Genomic DNA, 18710 nt, shown 5'->3' on the forward strand with positions numbered 1-18710 from the left:
TCTCTCAGCTCCAATTTCCTTAGTTGTAAAATGAAGCTAATAATACTTGCCTTGCTGCCTCACAGGGGTCCGGGATGGATCAACTGAGAAAACAGATATGGACCTACTTTTAATTATAAAAATAATGAAATACTGATAGTAATGACACAATAACTAAGATTTATTGAGAGCCTACGGTGTTCCACAGAATGAGCCCTACCCAGGCCATAATTGAATGTTAACTGGAACCAAAAATTCAGAATTCATCCTCTTCAGAGATTCAGGTCTTAGAAACATATTTTTAATATATAATATTAATATAACATTGTGTAGGTACTTACTGTGTGCCAGATACTAAGCTTAATCTTTTACATGGTTTCCCTCATTTAATCCCCATGATAATGCAATGTGGGAGATAGGTATAGGTATTATTATACACGTTTTATAGATAAGAAATATAAGGATCAGAGAGGTTAAAGAATAACTTGTTTATAATAACAAAGCTAGTAATCGATAAAGTCTAGATTTGAACACAAGTTTTCTGTCTCTAGAGCGTGTGAGCTTTTAACCACCGTGCTTTGCCTCCTCTTGGAAAAGCGTAAAGCTCTATACAGTTCTAAGCTATTGGTAATAGTATTGTAAATATTTTTATTTTAAGGCAGTGGACAGATTCCTAACTGCAGAGAACCATTTCTGCCACTGGGAGCGAGCCCCACCAAAATAGTTTTAATTTCATCCCGAGTTTGCTTCTTTCACATCCTGGTTTGTTTTACTATCCAGGTATTTATTGAGTTGGGAGGACTTATTCTCACAAGTTTCCAGGCTACATTAACAAACGTAAAGTAAGAATCGGGGAAGCTAGAAGTGGTAGAGAAAGTGTGTGCTGTGGATAAGAGGCAGACATGGAAGCAATGCCCAGGCAAAAGTGTATCTGGGTGTGGGTGGCCTTCTTAGTGACACCACATGGAAGCACAGCCTCTGCCGGGTCCCACTGCTCTTTACTACTACACATCTCTGCGTGCATCCTCAGTGCACAGACCCTTATCTGACTGGGAGCATCCAGCAGGGTTTCCCCAGACTCTTACAAAAATTCCACCCACCCTTTTTTTTCTGGTGCCTCAGTGTTTGGCCAGGGGGTGTTACTTGTTGTGCTTCACGAGGCATGTGTACTAAGCTCTTCGTGTCTGCCTCAGTGGCTGCTACTGCTCTTCCCTCTCCTCTTCCTCCCTTTCTTCATCTTCAAGATCATCATCATTATCCTTAGCAACAGGGTTAACATGTTCGAGAACTAATTACCTTGCCAAGCAACGTGCTAAGCACTTCATCTGCATTCTATTTATCTGTTCATTCATCCATTTAATGAGTATTTATTGAACATTTACTTTGTACCAAACACCGTGCAGCACATTGAAACAGACCATTATTTCTTCTTTTAGTCTAGTCGGGGTGCAACAGGGGAATATATAATTACAAATTGTGGAAAGTTCTATGAAAGAAGGATACATGGGACTGTGAAAGGTGAAAGGTGCTGTTGAATTTAATTCTTCAACAACCCTGCAAACTTAATGAATAGCATTAACCTCTATTTTATAGGCAAGGAAACTGAAGCTCAGAGAGGTTAAGTGACTTGCCAAAAGTAACACAGCCAGTAAGTAGGCTGAGTAGAGATTCATACCCATGCGGGTCAGATTCCAAAGCTCACACTCTTAAGGGTTATACTTTATTGCCTCTGCAACGTGTGAAGTGCATATATAGCCATTCATTCTAGCCCTATACACTTTGGTTCTGGCTTCTCCTCAAATGTGTGGAGTCGCAATTGTTTCCAATTAGTTGTGGCTGTGGTTTGGTGCATTTGTTCAAAGAAAGTGTGCATGCAAAGCAGAGGTCACGTGCCCTAGGTCTTGTGGATGTGCACAGCGTATAAATAATAATGGCATTCCCCAAAAGCTGGGATTCATTGGAGTCACACATTTGTTTCACATTAGCTTATGCTACTCAAATACAAACAGTAAAGCATGTATTTACATTGCTGTGGACATGGAAAGCCGAACCCCCAAAGCATTCCTTGCAGGTTGGATAAAGCTGGGCATCCAAATAGTTCAAAATCAGTTTTGTAAGCCCAGCTTAATAGCTTTAAAATGAAACCTGGATTCCAGATATTTTTTAAAATGCCTAGAGAGAGGTATGTGAGTAGCCAAAAGAGACAAAACCAGCTAAATCCTCAAAATATGTACCAAGCCCCATATTTGTAGTATCTACTCTTGTTACTTGTCCTTTATTTTTTAAATGCTGAAGAGCTTAAAGTCAAGAAAACTCTTAACCATGGAACAGCAGCAATGGAATTTTTCATTCTATTCTAACCAGCTGTCTGAAGCTTTTCAAAACAAACCTGTTTGTGATGAGATGGTTTGGTTATTTAAGTAGATGGCGAGGCTGAGAAGAACAAGCAGGAGGCATCCGATGTCATTGTCTCCCCCTCCCAGCTCTCCGGCCCAATAACAAAAGGCTTCCCATCAAAGTATAGTTCATGGATAGCATCTGAGAAAATGAGATTGAACTGGAAATTGTCTTAGGTAAAGAAGTCAGGATGGCAAAAGATGTGAACGAAGTCCCCATTAGTTGATGTCTTTACCTAAGAGAGCTTTTTCTTTTTTTGAAGACCTGTGGACTTGGAAGCAGAAGACTATATTTTTAATGAGGTCACTATCACTTACTGAGTAACTTGGTCAATTCTTAGTCCCTCTCTGAGCCTCCCTTGACGTGGGAAATGGGGATGACAATCTTCCCTATTACACAAATTGACGGTGCAGACTCAAGGATTACATGAGAGAACATATGTTAAGTCCTAGCACAGTGTGTGGCTGATAAGGTTCATATCTTTGCAATCAAGATAATTCCGAGAGGCACATTACTTATACCATACAGACAGATCAAGAGTTGCTGCTCTCGCTGTCTAATTTCAGCATATTTGATCCCCCTAAGAACAACAAGTATGTCGTTTGATCTTTGTTCTGCTGTCAAGCAAGCATGAAAAGAGCTTTGGCCAAATCACATCGTCCCATGCTGCAGTGCTCTTTTGTTATCTTGGTTATGGTTTTAAGAACATGAAATTGCTGTATTCTAGAAAGCCTTTTTTCCTCTTACGCTGTGGTTTTAATTTTCTTAAGTAATTATTCCGGGCTTTTTGTTTCCTTTTATCACACAACCCTGAGTACCTGTTCCAGGGCTAGCTTTAAATATTTCCCTTTCTAATCAAACAAAGTCACTCACTTTACACAAGGGTATTTTCATTAACTACAAAGACAAAGGGTCACGATGTCCATACCTAAGTGAAAAGGAAATCATCTGATTGCATTTACTTTTTTATGAAATGGTCTGAAGAACATGCATTAAGAATTCAAACACACATGGGGCTGAGGTGACTCTTGTCCAAAGATGGTTTCACCAGATTTCTGGGAAGTGGAGTGACACTGGAGCAGCGTTTCTTAAAGTGTGGTCTGTGGTTCACTCACAGAAAGGTTGGGGCAGGGGCAGGGGTAGATATAGTTAACAGTGCAGATCTGTGCTCTACCCCAGACCTGCTAAGTTAGAAGCTCTGTGGGTGGGGCCTGGGAGCCTGAGTTTTTAACGAACATCCTAGGTGATTCTTATGGAAATTGAAGACTCACTCCCATGGTGTATAAAAATGTACATACCATTTGACCCAGTAATCCTACTGGCGGGAAACTAAGGAAAACTATGGCAGGAGTTACGGAATGCTCCTGATGATTGATCCGTCTTTATTTATAAGAGCAAAAAGAACTAGAAGCAATGTAATATTTCCAACATTAGGAAAATGGTTAGATCCCTGAGGGGCACTGTGTAGGTGTTTTAAACGCATTTAAAGCATTTCATTTATCACATTCATAACAACCATTCTATGAGGCAGGCATTATTTTCCTCATTTTACAGATGAGGACATTGAGATTTAGGGAGATTAAGCAGCAAAGTTATTTAGTAAGTGGAAAGAAAGAAGTTAATAAGGGGAAAAACCAGAATTCTAACCCAAGTCAGTCTGATTCTAAAATGCAAGTTCAACCGTGTAGAAATGTAGACATTAAAAACAACGCTACCCCAGAGAACACAAACATTGGTTCTTAAAGTTTGGGAATTGGGTTTTTTTCCCCTTATTTCTCTTTCCTTTCCTCTTTCTGTATTACATTAATACTTACATAATGAAAATATCGATTATAAAATAAAAATTGATTGTATATTTAAGCAACCATGATAGTTTTATGTGAGTCAGAGTCGCAAGGAGGGTAGAAACTGTGGAAAAAGCTGGGCAGTGGGAAGGCCTCGTGTACTTCCTGCTAAGGAGGGCCAAACAGTGCACGGCAGAAATGTCAGGTTTAGGGAATGGTTCTGGGGGTCGTGGAGTAAAATCATCGGTGTTTCAATAAGATAGTTTACATTGATAATCATTATTCCGAGCCCTGGCTTTTAAAAAGCTAATAGGATACCGTCCTTTGAAAATGGCAAACAGTTCATCAGAAGTAGCAGGCACCTAAAGTTAACTGATTTGTGTGCAAATCCCTCATAACTTTTCTTTTATAAAGTGAGCGTTCAGTCTGGAAGGCATTGTAAAGAGTGAGAGAGGGAACAAAACGGTCAATATTCTGAATTGTAATTAGCTTATTTGATTTCTGTGCCAAATTCCAGGCTATGCTAAATCCACGGTCCTTGCTGGTAATTCCTCATCTCTGACACGTTACCCTTCTTTCAACACTCTGGAGCTTCGGACTCTTTGAGACTTTTGCATTAACAATAGCTTTCTAGGTTTGGATTTGTTTTGTTCATGTGTGAGGGGTAGGCTCTTCAGCAGATGTCTGTGTAATATGGTTTGAAAGTATGCTGTAATCCTTCTTCAATGCTGAAGTTGTCTCCAAAATGGGAGTCATTTGAGAACTAAAGAAGTAATTTCACTGGCAAAGTTTTAAAGTTTTTTTTAAATTGCACTTTAAAAAAACTGAAATACCGGAGAATACTGGGGGCATTGTACACGAGGTTGGAAAACGGCCTCTCAAAGATTAGCTACAGATCTTAGCCAGGGTCGTCCAAAAGGGTTTAGTTATTCATTCACAAGTTTTTCTATAATTCATGTGTGCTTTGGCTTTCTCCTTTTTCATGAGGTTGTGGAAGTAGCTTTTAAAGAATTAAAGATGCCATGCCACTTCATCTTGCTTCAGTTCAATAGCACATTTATTGAGTGCCTACTATGTGCCAGACACTGCCTTAAATGCTGTGGGGTTCAAAGGTAAATAAGGCACAGCCCCTGGGCAGCTCACAGTCTGGTGGTGGAGGGAAGCCACGTGTACAAATAAATAATACCAGGTTGCATACGTAAAGTGCTCTTTAGGAGGTACAGATAAAGGGAGCAGTGCTGGAAGAGGGAAAGGGAGAATTATAATAACTATCTGTGGTGGCCAGGAAGGCTTTATTAAGGAAGTGACATTTGAACTTGGCTTGAAAGGATGGAGTGCTTTCAATAGAAATGAAAACAACTCACATTAGGTGCTCAATTAATGTTTGCTGAAGGGATTAATGAAAGGCGCAGGTGTGAGACATGCTTGAGAAAGAGAAAGTTCACAAAGCTGTATCTAACCGCAGATTCCCCTTATGTGAACAGTTCTAATTCAGGTAATCCATGACATACACGAAGGATGCATTTTTCAAAATGGACCTTCAAATGTGTATGTCAAAAGCAATTTTCCCATATGAAATAATGGTAATAGAAGAAGTTGGGGTATTTTGGTCAAACTGAAATGACATTATAGTCTAGGTTAGTAGTACTCAAAGAATAGTTTATGAACCCTGGTAGTCTATGAAACCCAGGGATCCGCAAGGTCAAAATTACTTGCACCACAATACTGTTACTTGCCTTTTCCACTGTGCTGATATCTGCACTGATGCTGCAGAAGCAATAGTGAGTACAACTGTTGGCACCACAGTATGAATCAAGGCAGTGGCACCAAAGTGTGCTCGTCATCATTGTACTCTTCACTGGCATCCACCTGCAGGAAAATAAAAGGCATTTCACTTAAGAATATCATTGCTGAAGCAGGAAAACTGATTAATGTATTAAACCTTAACGCCTGAGTATACTTCTAAAGAATATTCTGTGTTATGACATTTGACGTATGTTTAAGGTACTTCTGCTGCAAACTGTTGATACGTGTCTCGAGGAAACGCACTTGTGAGATTATTTAAGCTATGAGCTAAACTAGCCTCTGTAATGACTGAGAAACGATGGTTATACAGACTTCAGTATTTGCTAGCCATTTTCTTCGAAAGGAACAAAGAGAGCCTGACAGTTAAAGGAAAAACTGACAGTATTTGTTGCCAAGGATACCATTTGAACTTTCAAGAGAAAATTAAAATTTTGGGAAACTTGTGTCTGCCACCATGACCTTGAGAGCTTCCCAATATTTAAAAGACTTTTTTAAATGAGATTGCAGGTGATGTTAATCAATGTGATTTTTTTTTTTTTTTTTTTTTTTTTTTTTTTTTTTTTTGCGGTACGCGGGCCTCTGACTGTTGTGGCCTCTCCGGTTGCGGAGCACAGGCTCCGGACGCGCAGGCTCAGCGGCCATGGCTCACGGGCCCAGCCGCTCCACGGTATGCGGGATCTTCCCGGACCGGGGCACGAACCTGTGTCCCCTGCATCGGCAGGCGGACTCTCAACAACCGCGCCACCAGGGAAGCCCAATCAATGTGATTTTTTGACATCATATAATGAAAGATTTCAACATTTGGAAGACCTGCAGAACTCAGTAAACCAATATTTTCCGGATGATCCATGCATGATGAGACAAAATGGGTAAAAGGCCCATACAAAGTTCGAAACATACCAATGGATTTTAATGTAACAGAACATGAAAAGTTTATTTATATGGTTTCGTATTCAACAATGCAAGTAACCTTTCCTCCTTGTTGAATTTTTATGTAGTATCAGTGAAAAATATCCACAATTATCTGAAAAGGCTATTAAGTACTTCTCTCTTTTCCCGTTACATACCTGTGAGAGGCTGGATTTTCTGCAGATGTTTCAACCAAAACAACATATAACAACAGATTGAAGGGAGAAGCAGATATGACAATCCAGCTGTCATATGAAACTAGATATTAAAGATATGTGCAAAAATGTAAAACAGTGCCACCCTTCTTCTAATGGTTTTATGTCAGGGGAAAATATGTGTATTTTTCATTAAAAATGCTATTTTTTAACACCTTTATTGGAGTATAATTGCTATCCAATGGTGTGTTAGTTTCTGCTTTATAGCAAAGTGAATCAGATATACATATACATATGCTCCCATATCTCTTCTCTCTTCCCTCTCCCTCCCACCCATCCTCCCTATCCCACCCCTCTAGGTGGTCACAAACCACCCAGCTGATCTCCCTGTGCTATGCGGCTGCTTCCCACTAGCTATCGGTTTTACGTTTGGTAGTGTATATACGTCCATGCCACTCTCTCTTTTTCACAGCTTACCCTTCCCCCTCCCCATATCCTCAAGTCCATTCTCTAGTAGGTCTCTGTCTTTATTCCCGTCTTACCCCTAGGTTCTTCATGACCTTTTTTTTTTTCTTAGATTCCATATATATGTGTTAGCTATACGGTATTTGTCTTTCTCTTTCTGACTTACTTCACTCTGTGTGACAGACTCTAGGTCCAACCACCTCACTACAAATAACTCAATTTCGTTTCTTTTTATGGCTGAGTAATATTCCATTGTATATATGTGCCACATCTTCTTTATCCATTCATCTGTTGACGGACGCTTAGGTTGCTTCCATGGCCTGGCTATTGTAAATACAGCTGCAATGAACATATTGGTACATGACTCTTTTTGAATTATGGTTTTCTCAGGGTATATGCCCAGTAGTGGGATTGCTGGGTCATATGGTAGTTCTATTTGTAGTTTTTTAAGGAACCTCCATACTGTTCTCCATAGTGGCTGTATCAATTTACATTTCCACCAACAGTGCAAGAGTGTTGCCTTTTCTCCACACCCTCTTCAGCATTTATTCCTTGTAGATTTTTGATGATGGCCATTCTGAGCGGTGTGAGATGATATCTCATTGTAGTTTTGATTTGCATTTCTCTAATGACTAATGATATTGAGCATTCTTTCATGTGTTTGTTGGCAATCTGTATATCTTCTTTGGAGAAGTGTCTATTTAGGTCTTCTGCCCATTTTTGGATTGGGTTGTTGGTTTTTTTGTTATTGAGCTGCATGAGCTGCTTGTAAATTTTGGAGATTAATCCTTTGTCAGTTGCTTCATTTGCAAATATTTTCTCCCATTCTGAGGGTTTTCTTTTGGTCTTGTCTATGGTTTCCTTTGCTGTGCAAAAGCTTTGAAGTTTCATTAGGTCCCATTTGTTTATTTTTGTTTTTATTTCCATTTCTCTAGGAGGTGGGTCAAAAAGGATCTTGCTGTGATTTATGTCATAGAGTGTTCTGCCTATGTTTTCCTCTAAGAGTTTGATAGTTTCTGGCCTTATATTTAGTTCTTTAATCCATTTTGAGCTTATTTTTGTGTATGATGTTAGAGAGTGCTCTAAACTCATACTCTTACATGTAACTCTCCAGTTTTCCCAGCACCACTTATTGAAGAGGCTGTCTTTTCTCCACTGTATATTCTTGCCTCTATCAAAGATAAGGTGACCATATGTGTGTGGGTTTATCTCTGGGCTTTCTATCCTGTTCCACTGATCTATATTTCTATTTTTGTGCCAGTATCATACTGTCTTGATTACTGTAGCTTTGTAGTATAGTCTGAAGGCAGGGAGCCTGATTCCTCCAGCTCCGTTTTTTGTTCTCAAGATTGCTTTGGCTATTCGGGGTCTTTTGTGTTTCCATACAAACTGTGAAATTTTTTGTTCTAGTTCTGTGAAAAATGCCAGTGGTACTTTGATAGGGATTGCACTGAATCTGTAGATTGCTTTGGGCAGTAGAGTCACTTTCACAATGTTGATTCTTCCAATCCAAGAACATGGTATATCTCTCCATTTATTTGTATAATCTTTAATTTCTTTCATCAGTGTCTTATAATTTTCTGTATACAGGTCTTTTATCTCCTTAGGGAGGTTTATTCCTAGATATTTTATTCTTTTTGTTGCAGTGGTAAATGGGAGTGTTTTCTTAATTTCGCTTTCAGAAGTTTCATCAGTAGTGTATAGGAATGCCAGAGATTTCTGTGCATTAATTTTGAATCTGCTATTTAGCAAATGCATTGATTAGCTCTGGTAGTTTTCTGGTGGAATCTTTAGGATTCTCTATGTAGACTATCATGTCATCTGCAAATAGTGACAGCTTTACTTCTTCTTTTCCGATTTGGATTCCTTTTATTTTCCTTCTCTGATTGCTGTGGCTAAAACTGCCAAAACTATGTTGAATAAGAGTGGTGAGAGTGGGCAACCTTGTCTTCTTCCTGATCTTAGTGGAAATGCTTTCAGTTTTTCACCATTGAGGATGATGTTGGCTGTGGGTTTGTCATATATGGCCTTTATTATGTTGAGGAAAGTTCCCTCTATGCCTACTTTCTGCAGGGTTTTTATCATAAATGGGTGTTGAATTTTGTCGAAAGCTTTCTCTGCATCTATTGAGATGATCATATAGTTTTTCTCCTTCAGTTTGTTAATATGGTGTATCATGTTGATTGATTTGCATATATTGAAGAATCCTTGCATTCCTGGGATAAACCCCACTTGATCATGGTGTATGATCCTTTTAATGTGCTGTAGGATTCTGTTTGCTAGTATTTTGTTGAGGATTTTTGCATCTATGTTCATCAGTGATATTGGCCTGTAGTTTTCTTTCTTTGTGACATCTTTGTCTGGTTTTGGTATCAGGGTGATTGTGGCCTCAGAGAATGAGTTTGGGAGTGTTCCTCCCTCTGCTATATTTTGGAAGAGTTTGAGAAGAATAGGTGTCAGCTCTTCTCTAAATGTTTGATAGAATTCGCCTGTGAAGCCATCTGGTCCTGGCCTTTGGTTTGTTGGAAGATTTTTAATCACACTTTCAATTTCAGTGCTTGTGATTGGTCTGTTCATATTTTCCATTTCTTCCTGGTTCAGTCTCGGCAGGTTGTGTATTTTTAAGAATTTGTCCATTTCTTCCAGGTTGTCCATTTTATTGGCATAGAGTTGCTTGTAGTAACCTCTCATGATCTTTTGTATTTCTGCAGTGTCAGTTGTTACTTCTCCTTTTTCATTTCTAATTCTATTGATTTGAGTCTTCTCCCTTTTTTTCCTGATGAGTCTGGCTAATGGTTTATCAATTTTGTTTATCTTCTCAAAGAACCAGCTTTTAGTTTTATTGATCTTTGCTATCGTTTCTTTCATTTCTTTTTCATTTCTTTCTGATCTGATCTTTATGATTTCTTTCCTTCTGCTAACTTTGGGGGTTTTTTTGTTCTTCTTTCTCTAATTGCTTTAGGTGTAAGGTTAGGTTGTTTATGTGAGATGTTTCCTGTTTCTTAAGGTAGGGTTGTATTGCCGTAAACTTCCCTCTTAGAACTGCTTTCGCTGCATCCCATAGGTTTTGGGTCATCTTGCCTCCATTGTCATTTGTTTCTTGGTATTTTTTGATATCCTCTTTGATTTCTTCAGTGATCACTTCGTTATTAGGTAGTGTATTGTTTAGCCTCCATGTGTTTATATTTTTTACAGGTCTTTTCCTGTAATTGATATCTAGTCTCATAGCATTGTGGTTGGAAAAGATACTTGATACGATTTCAATTTTCTTAACTTTACCAAGGCTTGATTTATGGCCCAATATATGGTCTGTCCTGGAGAATGTTCCATGAGCACTTGAGAAGAATGTGTATTCTGTTGTTCTGGGGTGGAATGTCCTATAAATATCAATTAGGTCCATCTTGTTTAATGTGTCATTTAAAGCTTGTGTTTCCTTACTTATTTTCATTTTGGGTGATCTGTTCATTGGTGAAAGTGAGTTGTTAAAGTCCCCTACTATGACTGTGTTGTTGTCGATTTCCCCTTTTATGGCTGTTAGTATTTGCCTTATGTATTGAGCTGCTCCTATGTTGGGTGCATAAATATTTACAATTGTTATATCTTCTTTTTGGATTGATCCCTTGATCATTATGTAGTCTCCTTCTTTGTCTCTTGTAATACTCTTTATTTTAAAGTCTATTTTGTCTGATATAAGAATTGCTACTCCAGCTTTCTCTTGATTTCCATTTGCATGTAATATCTTTTTCCATCCCCTCACTTTCAGTCTGTATGTGTCCCTAGGTCTGAAGTGGGTCTCTTGTAGACAGCATATATACGGGTCTTGTTCTTTTATCCATTCAGCCAGTCTGTGTCTTTTGGTGGGAGCATTTAATCCATTTATATTTAAGGTAATTATCGATATGTATGTTCCTATTCCCATTTTCTTAATTGTTTTGGGTTTGTTATTGTAGGTCCCTTCCTTCTCTTGTGTTTCTTGCCTAGAGAAGTTCCTTTAGCATTTGTTGTAAAGCTGGTTTGGTGGTGCTGAACTCTCTCAGCTTTTGCTTGTCTGTAAAGGTTTTAAATTTTCCATGAAATCTGGATGAGATCCTTGCTGGATAGAGTAATCTTGATTGTAGGTTTTTCTCCTTCATCACTTTAAATATGTCCTGCCACTCCCTTCTGGCTTGCAGAGTTTCTGCTGAAAGATTAGCTGTTAACCTTATGGGGATTCCCTTGTGTGTTATTTGTTGTTTTTCCCTTGCTGCTTTTAATGTGTTTTCTTTGTATTTAATTTTTGATAGTTTGATTAATATGTGTCTTGGCGTGTTTCTCCTTGGGTTTATCCTGTATGGTACTCTCCGTGCATCCTGGACTTGATTAACAATTTCCTTTCCCATATTAGGGAAGTTTTCAATTATAATCTCTTCAAATATTTTCTAAGTCCCTCTCTTTTTCTCTTCTTCTTCTGGGACCCCTATAATTCGAATGTTGGTGCGTTTAATGTTGTCCCAGAGGTCTCTGAGACTGTCCTCGGATCTTTTCATTCTTTTTTCTTTATTCTGCTCTGCCTTAGTTATTTCCACTATTTTATCTTATAGGTCACTTATCCGTCCTTCTGTACAGTTATTCTGCTATTGATCCCTTCTAGAGTATTTTTAATTTCATTTATTGTGTTGTTCATCATTGCTTGTTTCCTCTTGAGTTCTTCTAGGTCCTTGTTAAATGTTTCTTGCACTTTCTCTATTTTATTTCCAAGATTTCGGATCATCTTTTCTATCAATATTCTGAGTTCTTTTTCAGGTAGACTGCCAATTTCCTCTTCATTTGTTAGGTCTGGTGGGTTTTTACCTTGCTCCTTCTGCTATGTTTTTCTGTCTTCTCATTTTGCTTATCTTACTGTATTTGGGGTGTCCTTTTTGCAGGCTGCAGGTTCATAGTTCCCATTGTGTTTGGTGTCTCTCCCCAGTGGCTAAAGTTGGTTCAGTGGGTTGTGTAGGCTTCCTGGTGGAGGGGACTAGTGCCTGTGTTCTGGTGTGTAGGTCCATGTCTGGTGGTGTGTTTTGGGGTGTCCTTGGCCTTATTATGATTTTAGGCAGCCTCTCTGCTAATGGGTGGGGTTGTGTTCCTGTCTTGCTAGTTGTTTGGCATAGCGTGTCCAGCACTGTAGCTTGCTGGTCATTGAGTGCTGGTGTTAAGATGGAGATCTCTGGGAGATTTTTACCGTTTGATATTACGTGGATCAGGGAGGTCGCTTGTGGACCAGTGTGCTGAATTTGGCTCTCCCACCTCAGAAGCACAGCCCTGATGCCTGGCTGGGGCACCAAGAGCCCTTCATCCACATGGCTTAGAATGAAAGGGAGAAAAAGTCAAAAGAAAAAAAGCAAGAGAATAAAATAAAATAAAAGTAAGATAAAATAAAGTTATTAAAATAAAAAATAATTATTAAGAAAAAAGTTTCTTAAAAGCGAAAAAATGAAACAACGGACGGACAGAACGCTAGGACAAATGGTGACAGCAAAGCTATACAGACAAGATCTCACACAGAAGCATACACATACACATAAACAGAGGAAAAGGGCGGAAAATAATAAATCTTGCTCTCAATGTCCACCTCCTCAATTTGGGATGATTCGTTGTGTATTCAGGTATTCCGCAGATGCAGGGTACAGCAAGTTGATTGTGGAGGTTTAATCCACTGCTTCTGAGGCTGCTGGGAGAGATTTCCCTTTCTCTTCTTTGTTCGCACAGCTCCCGGGGCTCAGCTTTGGATTTGGCCCCGCCTCTGCGTGTAGGTCCCCAGAGGGCGTCTGTTCTTCGCTCAGACAGGATGGGGTTAAAGGAGCCGCTGATTCGGGGGCTCTGGCTCATTCAGGCCGGGGGGAGGAAGGGGTACAGAGTGCGGGGCGGGCCTGCGGCGGCAGAGGCCAACGTGATGTTGCACCAGCCTGAGGCGAGCCGTGCATTCTCCCGGGGAAGTTGTCCCTGGATCACGGAACCCTGGCAGTGGCGGGCTGCACAGGCTCCCGGGAGGGGAGGTGTGGATAGTGACCTGCAGTTGCACACAGGCTTCTTGGTGGCGGCAGCAGCAGCCTTAGCGTCTCATGCCCGTCTCTGGGGTCAGCGCTTTTAGCCGCGGCTCGCGCCCGTCTCTGGAGCTCCTTTAAGCAGCGCTCTTAATCCCCTCTCCTCGCGCACCAGGAAACAAAGAGGGAAGAGAAAGTCTCTTGCCTCTTCGGCAGCTCCAGACTTTTTCCCGGACTGCCTCCCGGCTAGCCGTGGTCCGCTAATCCCCTGCAGGCTCTGTTCACGCCGCCAACCCCAGTCCTCTCCCTGCGCTCCGACTTAAGCCCGAGCCTCAGCTCCCAGCCCTGCCCGTCCTTGCTGGGGAGCAGACAAGCCTCTCGGGCTGGTGAGTGCCAGTCGGCCCTGATCCTCTGTGCGGGAATCTCTCCGCTTTGCCCTCCGCACCCCTGTTGCTGTGCTCTCCTCCGCGGCTCCGAAGCTTTCCCCCTCCGCCACCCGCAGTCTCTGCCCGTGAAGGGCCTTCCTAGTGTGTGGAACCCTTTCCTCCTTCACAGCTCCCTCCCACTGGTGCAGGTCCCGTCCCTATCCCTTTGTCTCTGTTTATTCTTTTTTCTTTTGCCCTACCCAGGTGCGTGGGGAGTTTTGCCTTTTGGGAGGACTGAGGTCTTCTGCTAGCGTTCAGTAGGTGTTCTGTAGGAGTTGTTCCACGTGTAGATGTATTTCTGATGTATCTGTGGGGAGGAAGGTGATCTCCGTGTCTTACTCTTCCACCATCTTCCTCAACTCCAAAAATGCTATTTATGTTAACATATCATGGGTTTATTATTATTACATTTAAATTAATTATTACATATTTTTTTAAATTTCTCAGTTATAATTTATAAGATGGTAATGTGGATAGATATAACTATATATAATCAGAAGTTCCCTGGGATTCCCACTAAGAGTATAAAGGGGTCCTAAATTCTAAAAGTTAGAGAACTAGTGGTGTATCTTATCCTACTGCGTGTGTGTGTGTATTATACGTTTAGATGGGTGGGGTTGGGAGGTGGGGTAGCGAAGCACATGCCTTAGAGCAGCAGGGTGGAGGTGCTGCTGGAGTGGGAGATGGGAGGTGGCTTCACTTCTCAGACAACGTTAGAAGTCGTTGGCCAGTAAAGAACCAACTTTTTGTTGTGGACTTTTCTTTCTTTGCTTAAAAAGAGAAACCAACCTGCAGTCATCTTTCTCTATGATGCGTAGCTTGTTGCAAGTAGATCATGGTGTAACAGCTAAATCACAGGTGGAGAACATAAGAGTATATTTTGCAGTGACAGTGAACACAGACAGTGGAAGCCACAGAAACCAAGATGTGCCTGTGTTATGTATGCAGCATTTTTTTCTTCCAAATACCTCTTCTGCAATCGCAGAAATCTCACTTTCTGCACATCCAACATCTTTTGTTGTCCATTATTTAAAAATGGAAGGTGGGACTGAGATTTAGAACTAAAAATGGATGATGGGGCAGAAGCTAGAGGAGGAATAGAGGATGTTGGATTACAGCCTTGGAGAGAGAGAGTGAGGAAAAGTAAAATTGCTCTCAGAGACCTCTCATGCTGTGAGCTGGGCTTCTGAGTCAATGGAGAGACATTTGGGAGGCGGGAGTCACCATAAAATTAGAAAGGTATTGATTGTGTGACTGAAAATCCAGAAACTGAAGGGCAAAACAGACATGCCTCTTATTAGGCATATGATCTACAATGAAGCAAAATGAATTTCAAAGCATCTTATTGAAATTGTGGAAGAGGGAGATATTTTTAAAGTTTTTCTAGTGGTCAGGGCATAATACGAGGCAATGAATTATAAGTATTCATTTAAATATGTATAAAATGTCACTGCTGTTCTCTTCATTTGGTGGGATGCGCTTGTTGCTTTAATTTAGTGAATGTAAATATAGTTAGAGAGGGCTTCCATAAACATCTTCTCTGAACGTGGTGTTCTCTCAGCCTATAAATATGCCTTGCCTATCACGTCTTAAGTTCCTCATCAGTAAATTCTCCTCCCATGGAGGCTTTCAGGAACTTAAGACATGGGAACGTTCTGATACAATATACACTCTGGCTACTGGATGGTGGAAGTAGAGTGGAAGGGTGGAGAATCATATCAAATGCTATGGAAGGGTCCAGAAGTATGCAACTCTAGAGAGTATAAGCAGTGTACGTCTATTTAAGTTTGAAAATGATTTTTAAAACCTCTGTGTAACTCTCAGCATTTTTTAATGCCTCCTGTTAATAACACACTGTTTTAGCCCTGCCTGAGAAATATGAAGAGCTGCTACAATCCTGCTTGTTTTCTTTCAGCTCCTGAGGACCATGTCTGTGCCCAAGGGTAGAGTTTTGGATAAAAACCTTGATGAGGAAGGGCTTGAAAGTGGAGACTGCGGCGATGATGAAGATGAGTGTATCGGAGGCTCTGGTGATGGAATGATGAAAGTGAAGAACCAGCTCCGCTTCCTTGCAGGTAACTGACTAGTGCTGACTCAAATCTGAGCTAAAATGCTGATGCTTCGGAATTAAATACCAATTGAATCTGCTCTCTATAACTCCCCTAAAATCTCTGCAACACACAATGCCATCGGTTCTTCAAGGAAAGACTACACTCTAGAAAATGAAGTTTTCAGGTATCCTTTCTTTTCTTTTAAATATCTGGACCTGGGTAGAGGGTAACTTCCTGTTTCTCATTGTCTAAAATGAACTGCCCTAAATCAGTTGGCTCTGTTTCCTACTGGAGATTTCCTTGGTTCTTCTCAGTTATAAAAAGAGATGAAAAAAGAAATGCAATCTTGAGAGTCTGGTGAAAACTAATGATGGGGTAACTTTCAAAGGAAAAGACATTAGCTGACCCTCTCTTTTTAGAATGTCATATTTGGTTTTTTTCCCACAAGTAGTCTAACACTGATAGGCTATGACACATAACTGCACGGCTAGGTGAAAACAAATAGAAGAAAAACAGCTGATGCTGTCAAGAAGGCAAAACAACCACAAAAAAAAATATTCCCTCACAAGTCACATTTGTATCGATTAGCCCAATTTACAAAATACTTTTGTATGGATAGGTGTTCGTGTTTCCATTTTACAGATAAGAAGACTGGGGCTCAGAGAAGAAATGAGATTCATCTAAATGGCAGAGCTGGAAATCTAACTTGGGTCTTAAGACTTCCAATGTCATGCTCTTCCTTCTGCAATGCACAGCCTTCTCCTTGAAACCCTGTTGCCCACGACCTCTGAGACCCTGCAGGCTCCTCTTTCTTTTTCAACCTCTTTCCTTCACTAGTTCTTTCTAATCCTGCCTGAAACTGGGTCTCTCCTTAAGCCTCTATCTTTTCTCTCTTTTCCAGAGAAAACACAGATCTTACCCATTTTGGCAGTTTCAATTTTTTTTATGATTTCTGTAAGTTCTTTTCTTTTTTCCTCCATTCTGGCAAACAAAAATCTAGCATGAAATCTGCCCTCTTAACAAACTTTTAAGTGTACAGTATTGTTAATAATATGCAGATTGTACGGCAGATCTCCAGAACTTTTCCAATTTGTATGACTGAAATTCTGTCCCCATTAAACACTAACTCCCCTTTCCCCCTCCCTCAAACCCTGGCACCATCATTTTGCTTTCTGCATCTGTGAGTTTGGCTACTTCATCTAAGTGGAATCATGGAGGCCTTCTGAGACTGGCTTATTTCACTTAGCGTAATGTCCTCAAGGTTCATCCATGTTGTAGCATATGACTATAGGATTTCCTTCTTCCTTAATGCTGAATAATATTCCACTACACGTATGCACCACGATTTCTTTATCCATTTAGCCATCAATGGACATTTAGGTTGTTTCTACCTCTTGGCTGTTGTGGGTAATGCTGCAGTGAGCATTCTTTAACTCTTATACCACTATGGGGATAATTCATAAAATCATTACCTCCAATCTTAACTGCTGTCCTGAGCTCCCATCCCACATCTCCAGCTGCTTACTAGTCATTTCTTCCTGGCTTTCCCACCATTACCCCCAGCTCTATGTGTCAGAAATCAAACGTATCAACAGACCATCCAAACTGGCTCCTCCCTTAATATCCTTATTTTTCTAATGCCACTACCATTCTCCCAGTCGCTGAGGCTTAAAACTGAAGTTGTCTTTGACTCTTCTCCCTTGCCCTTCATATATAGTTGGGCACCAAATCACGGTAGATGATCTGTATTTTTTTTTCTGCTTATCTCACTGTTTCCTTTCTATCCCCCTTTCACCCCCCTGCATATGCTATTTCAGTCACATCTTAAGTGGTCTCCAGTCTTCTAGGCTAAGACAGGAGTATTGAGAGCCTTAGGCTAGAAGATTAGAGAACAAAGAATCAGAGACCCAGGCAGAAGATTCCACCAAATTTACCTTGTACAGCTGCCAGGTGAATCTTTCTAAAGCATCTCTGACCACTCCCTAGCTCAGCTACCTTCATCCTGTCCCCACTGCCTGGAGGATAATGCTCAGACTCCTTCGCAGAGTTCTGAGGGCCTTCTGGTCTAGCCTAAAGTATCCTTTCGGCTTCATTTCCCATCAGTAGCCCCACAGGAACCCTGCACTTTGGCAGGAACAACCATACTCACGCCCCATGAGCAAGAGTAGACATACTGGGCTTCCCTGGTGGCGCAGTGGTTGAGAGTCCGCCTGCCGATGCAGGGGACACGGGTTCGTGCCCCGGTCTGGGAAGATCCCACATGCCGCGGAGCGGCTGGGCCCGTGAGCCATGGCCGCTGAGCCTGCGCATCCGGAGCCTGTGCTCCACAACGGGAGAGGCCACAACAGTGAGAGGCCCGTGTACTGCAAAAAAAAGAGTAGACATACTGTTTTTATCTGTCTTCATAGCGTTGCCCACATTTATTTCTATATAGATACCCCTCTTTTATTTTTTCTTAAATTACACCCATCCCTAAAAGTACATTTCAAGTATGATGCAGTGGAAAAAAAAATAGGTTTAGGGGTAGAGTAAATTTGTATTTGAATTCTGGCTCTATTCCTTATGAGCTAGCAGGATCTGGGTCAGTTCTTAGCCTCTTATCTAAGTCTGCATTCCCTCATCCATCATAGTGGGGATCATTACCCCAACTTCATAGGACTATTTCAGGATCAGATCGAGGGGGAAAGTTTGTAAGGCATCTAACCCATTATCTGGAACATACTAGGTGCTCCAT

At 40.8% G+C, this 18710-nt stretch overlaps 1 protein-coding gene across 1 annotated transcript in view; it reads left to right on the forward strand.

Annotated features, from left to right (window-relative positions):
* The window catches only part of GPC3 (glypican 3), a 444823-nt gene that overhangs the window by 364115 nt on the left and 61998 nt on the right, over positions 1-18710 (forward strand). Inside the window, exon 7 of the mRNA XM_027092440.1 lies at positions 15841-16000. Coding sequence (XP_026948241.1) covers positions 15841-16000 — 160 coding nt within the window. The remainder of the gene's footprint in view (positions 1-15840; positions 16001-18710) is intronic.

The sequence above is a fragment of the Aethalodelphis obliquidens genome, unplaced genomic scaffold (assembly GCF_003676395.1).
Source record: "Aethalodelphis obliquidens isolate GAN/ISIS:26980383/991018 unplaced genomic scaffold, ASM367639v1 scaffold78, whole genome shotgun sequence".
Lineage (NCBI taxonomy): Eukaryota > Metazoa > Chordata > Mammalia > Artiodactyla > Delphinidae > Aethalodelphis > Aethalodelphis obliquidens.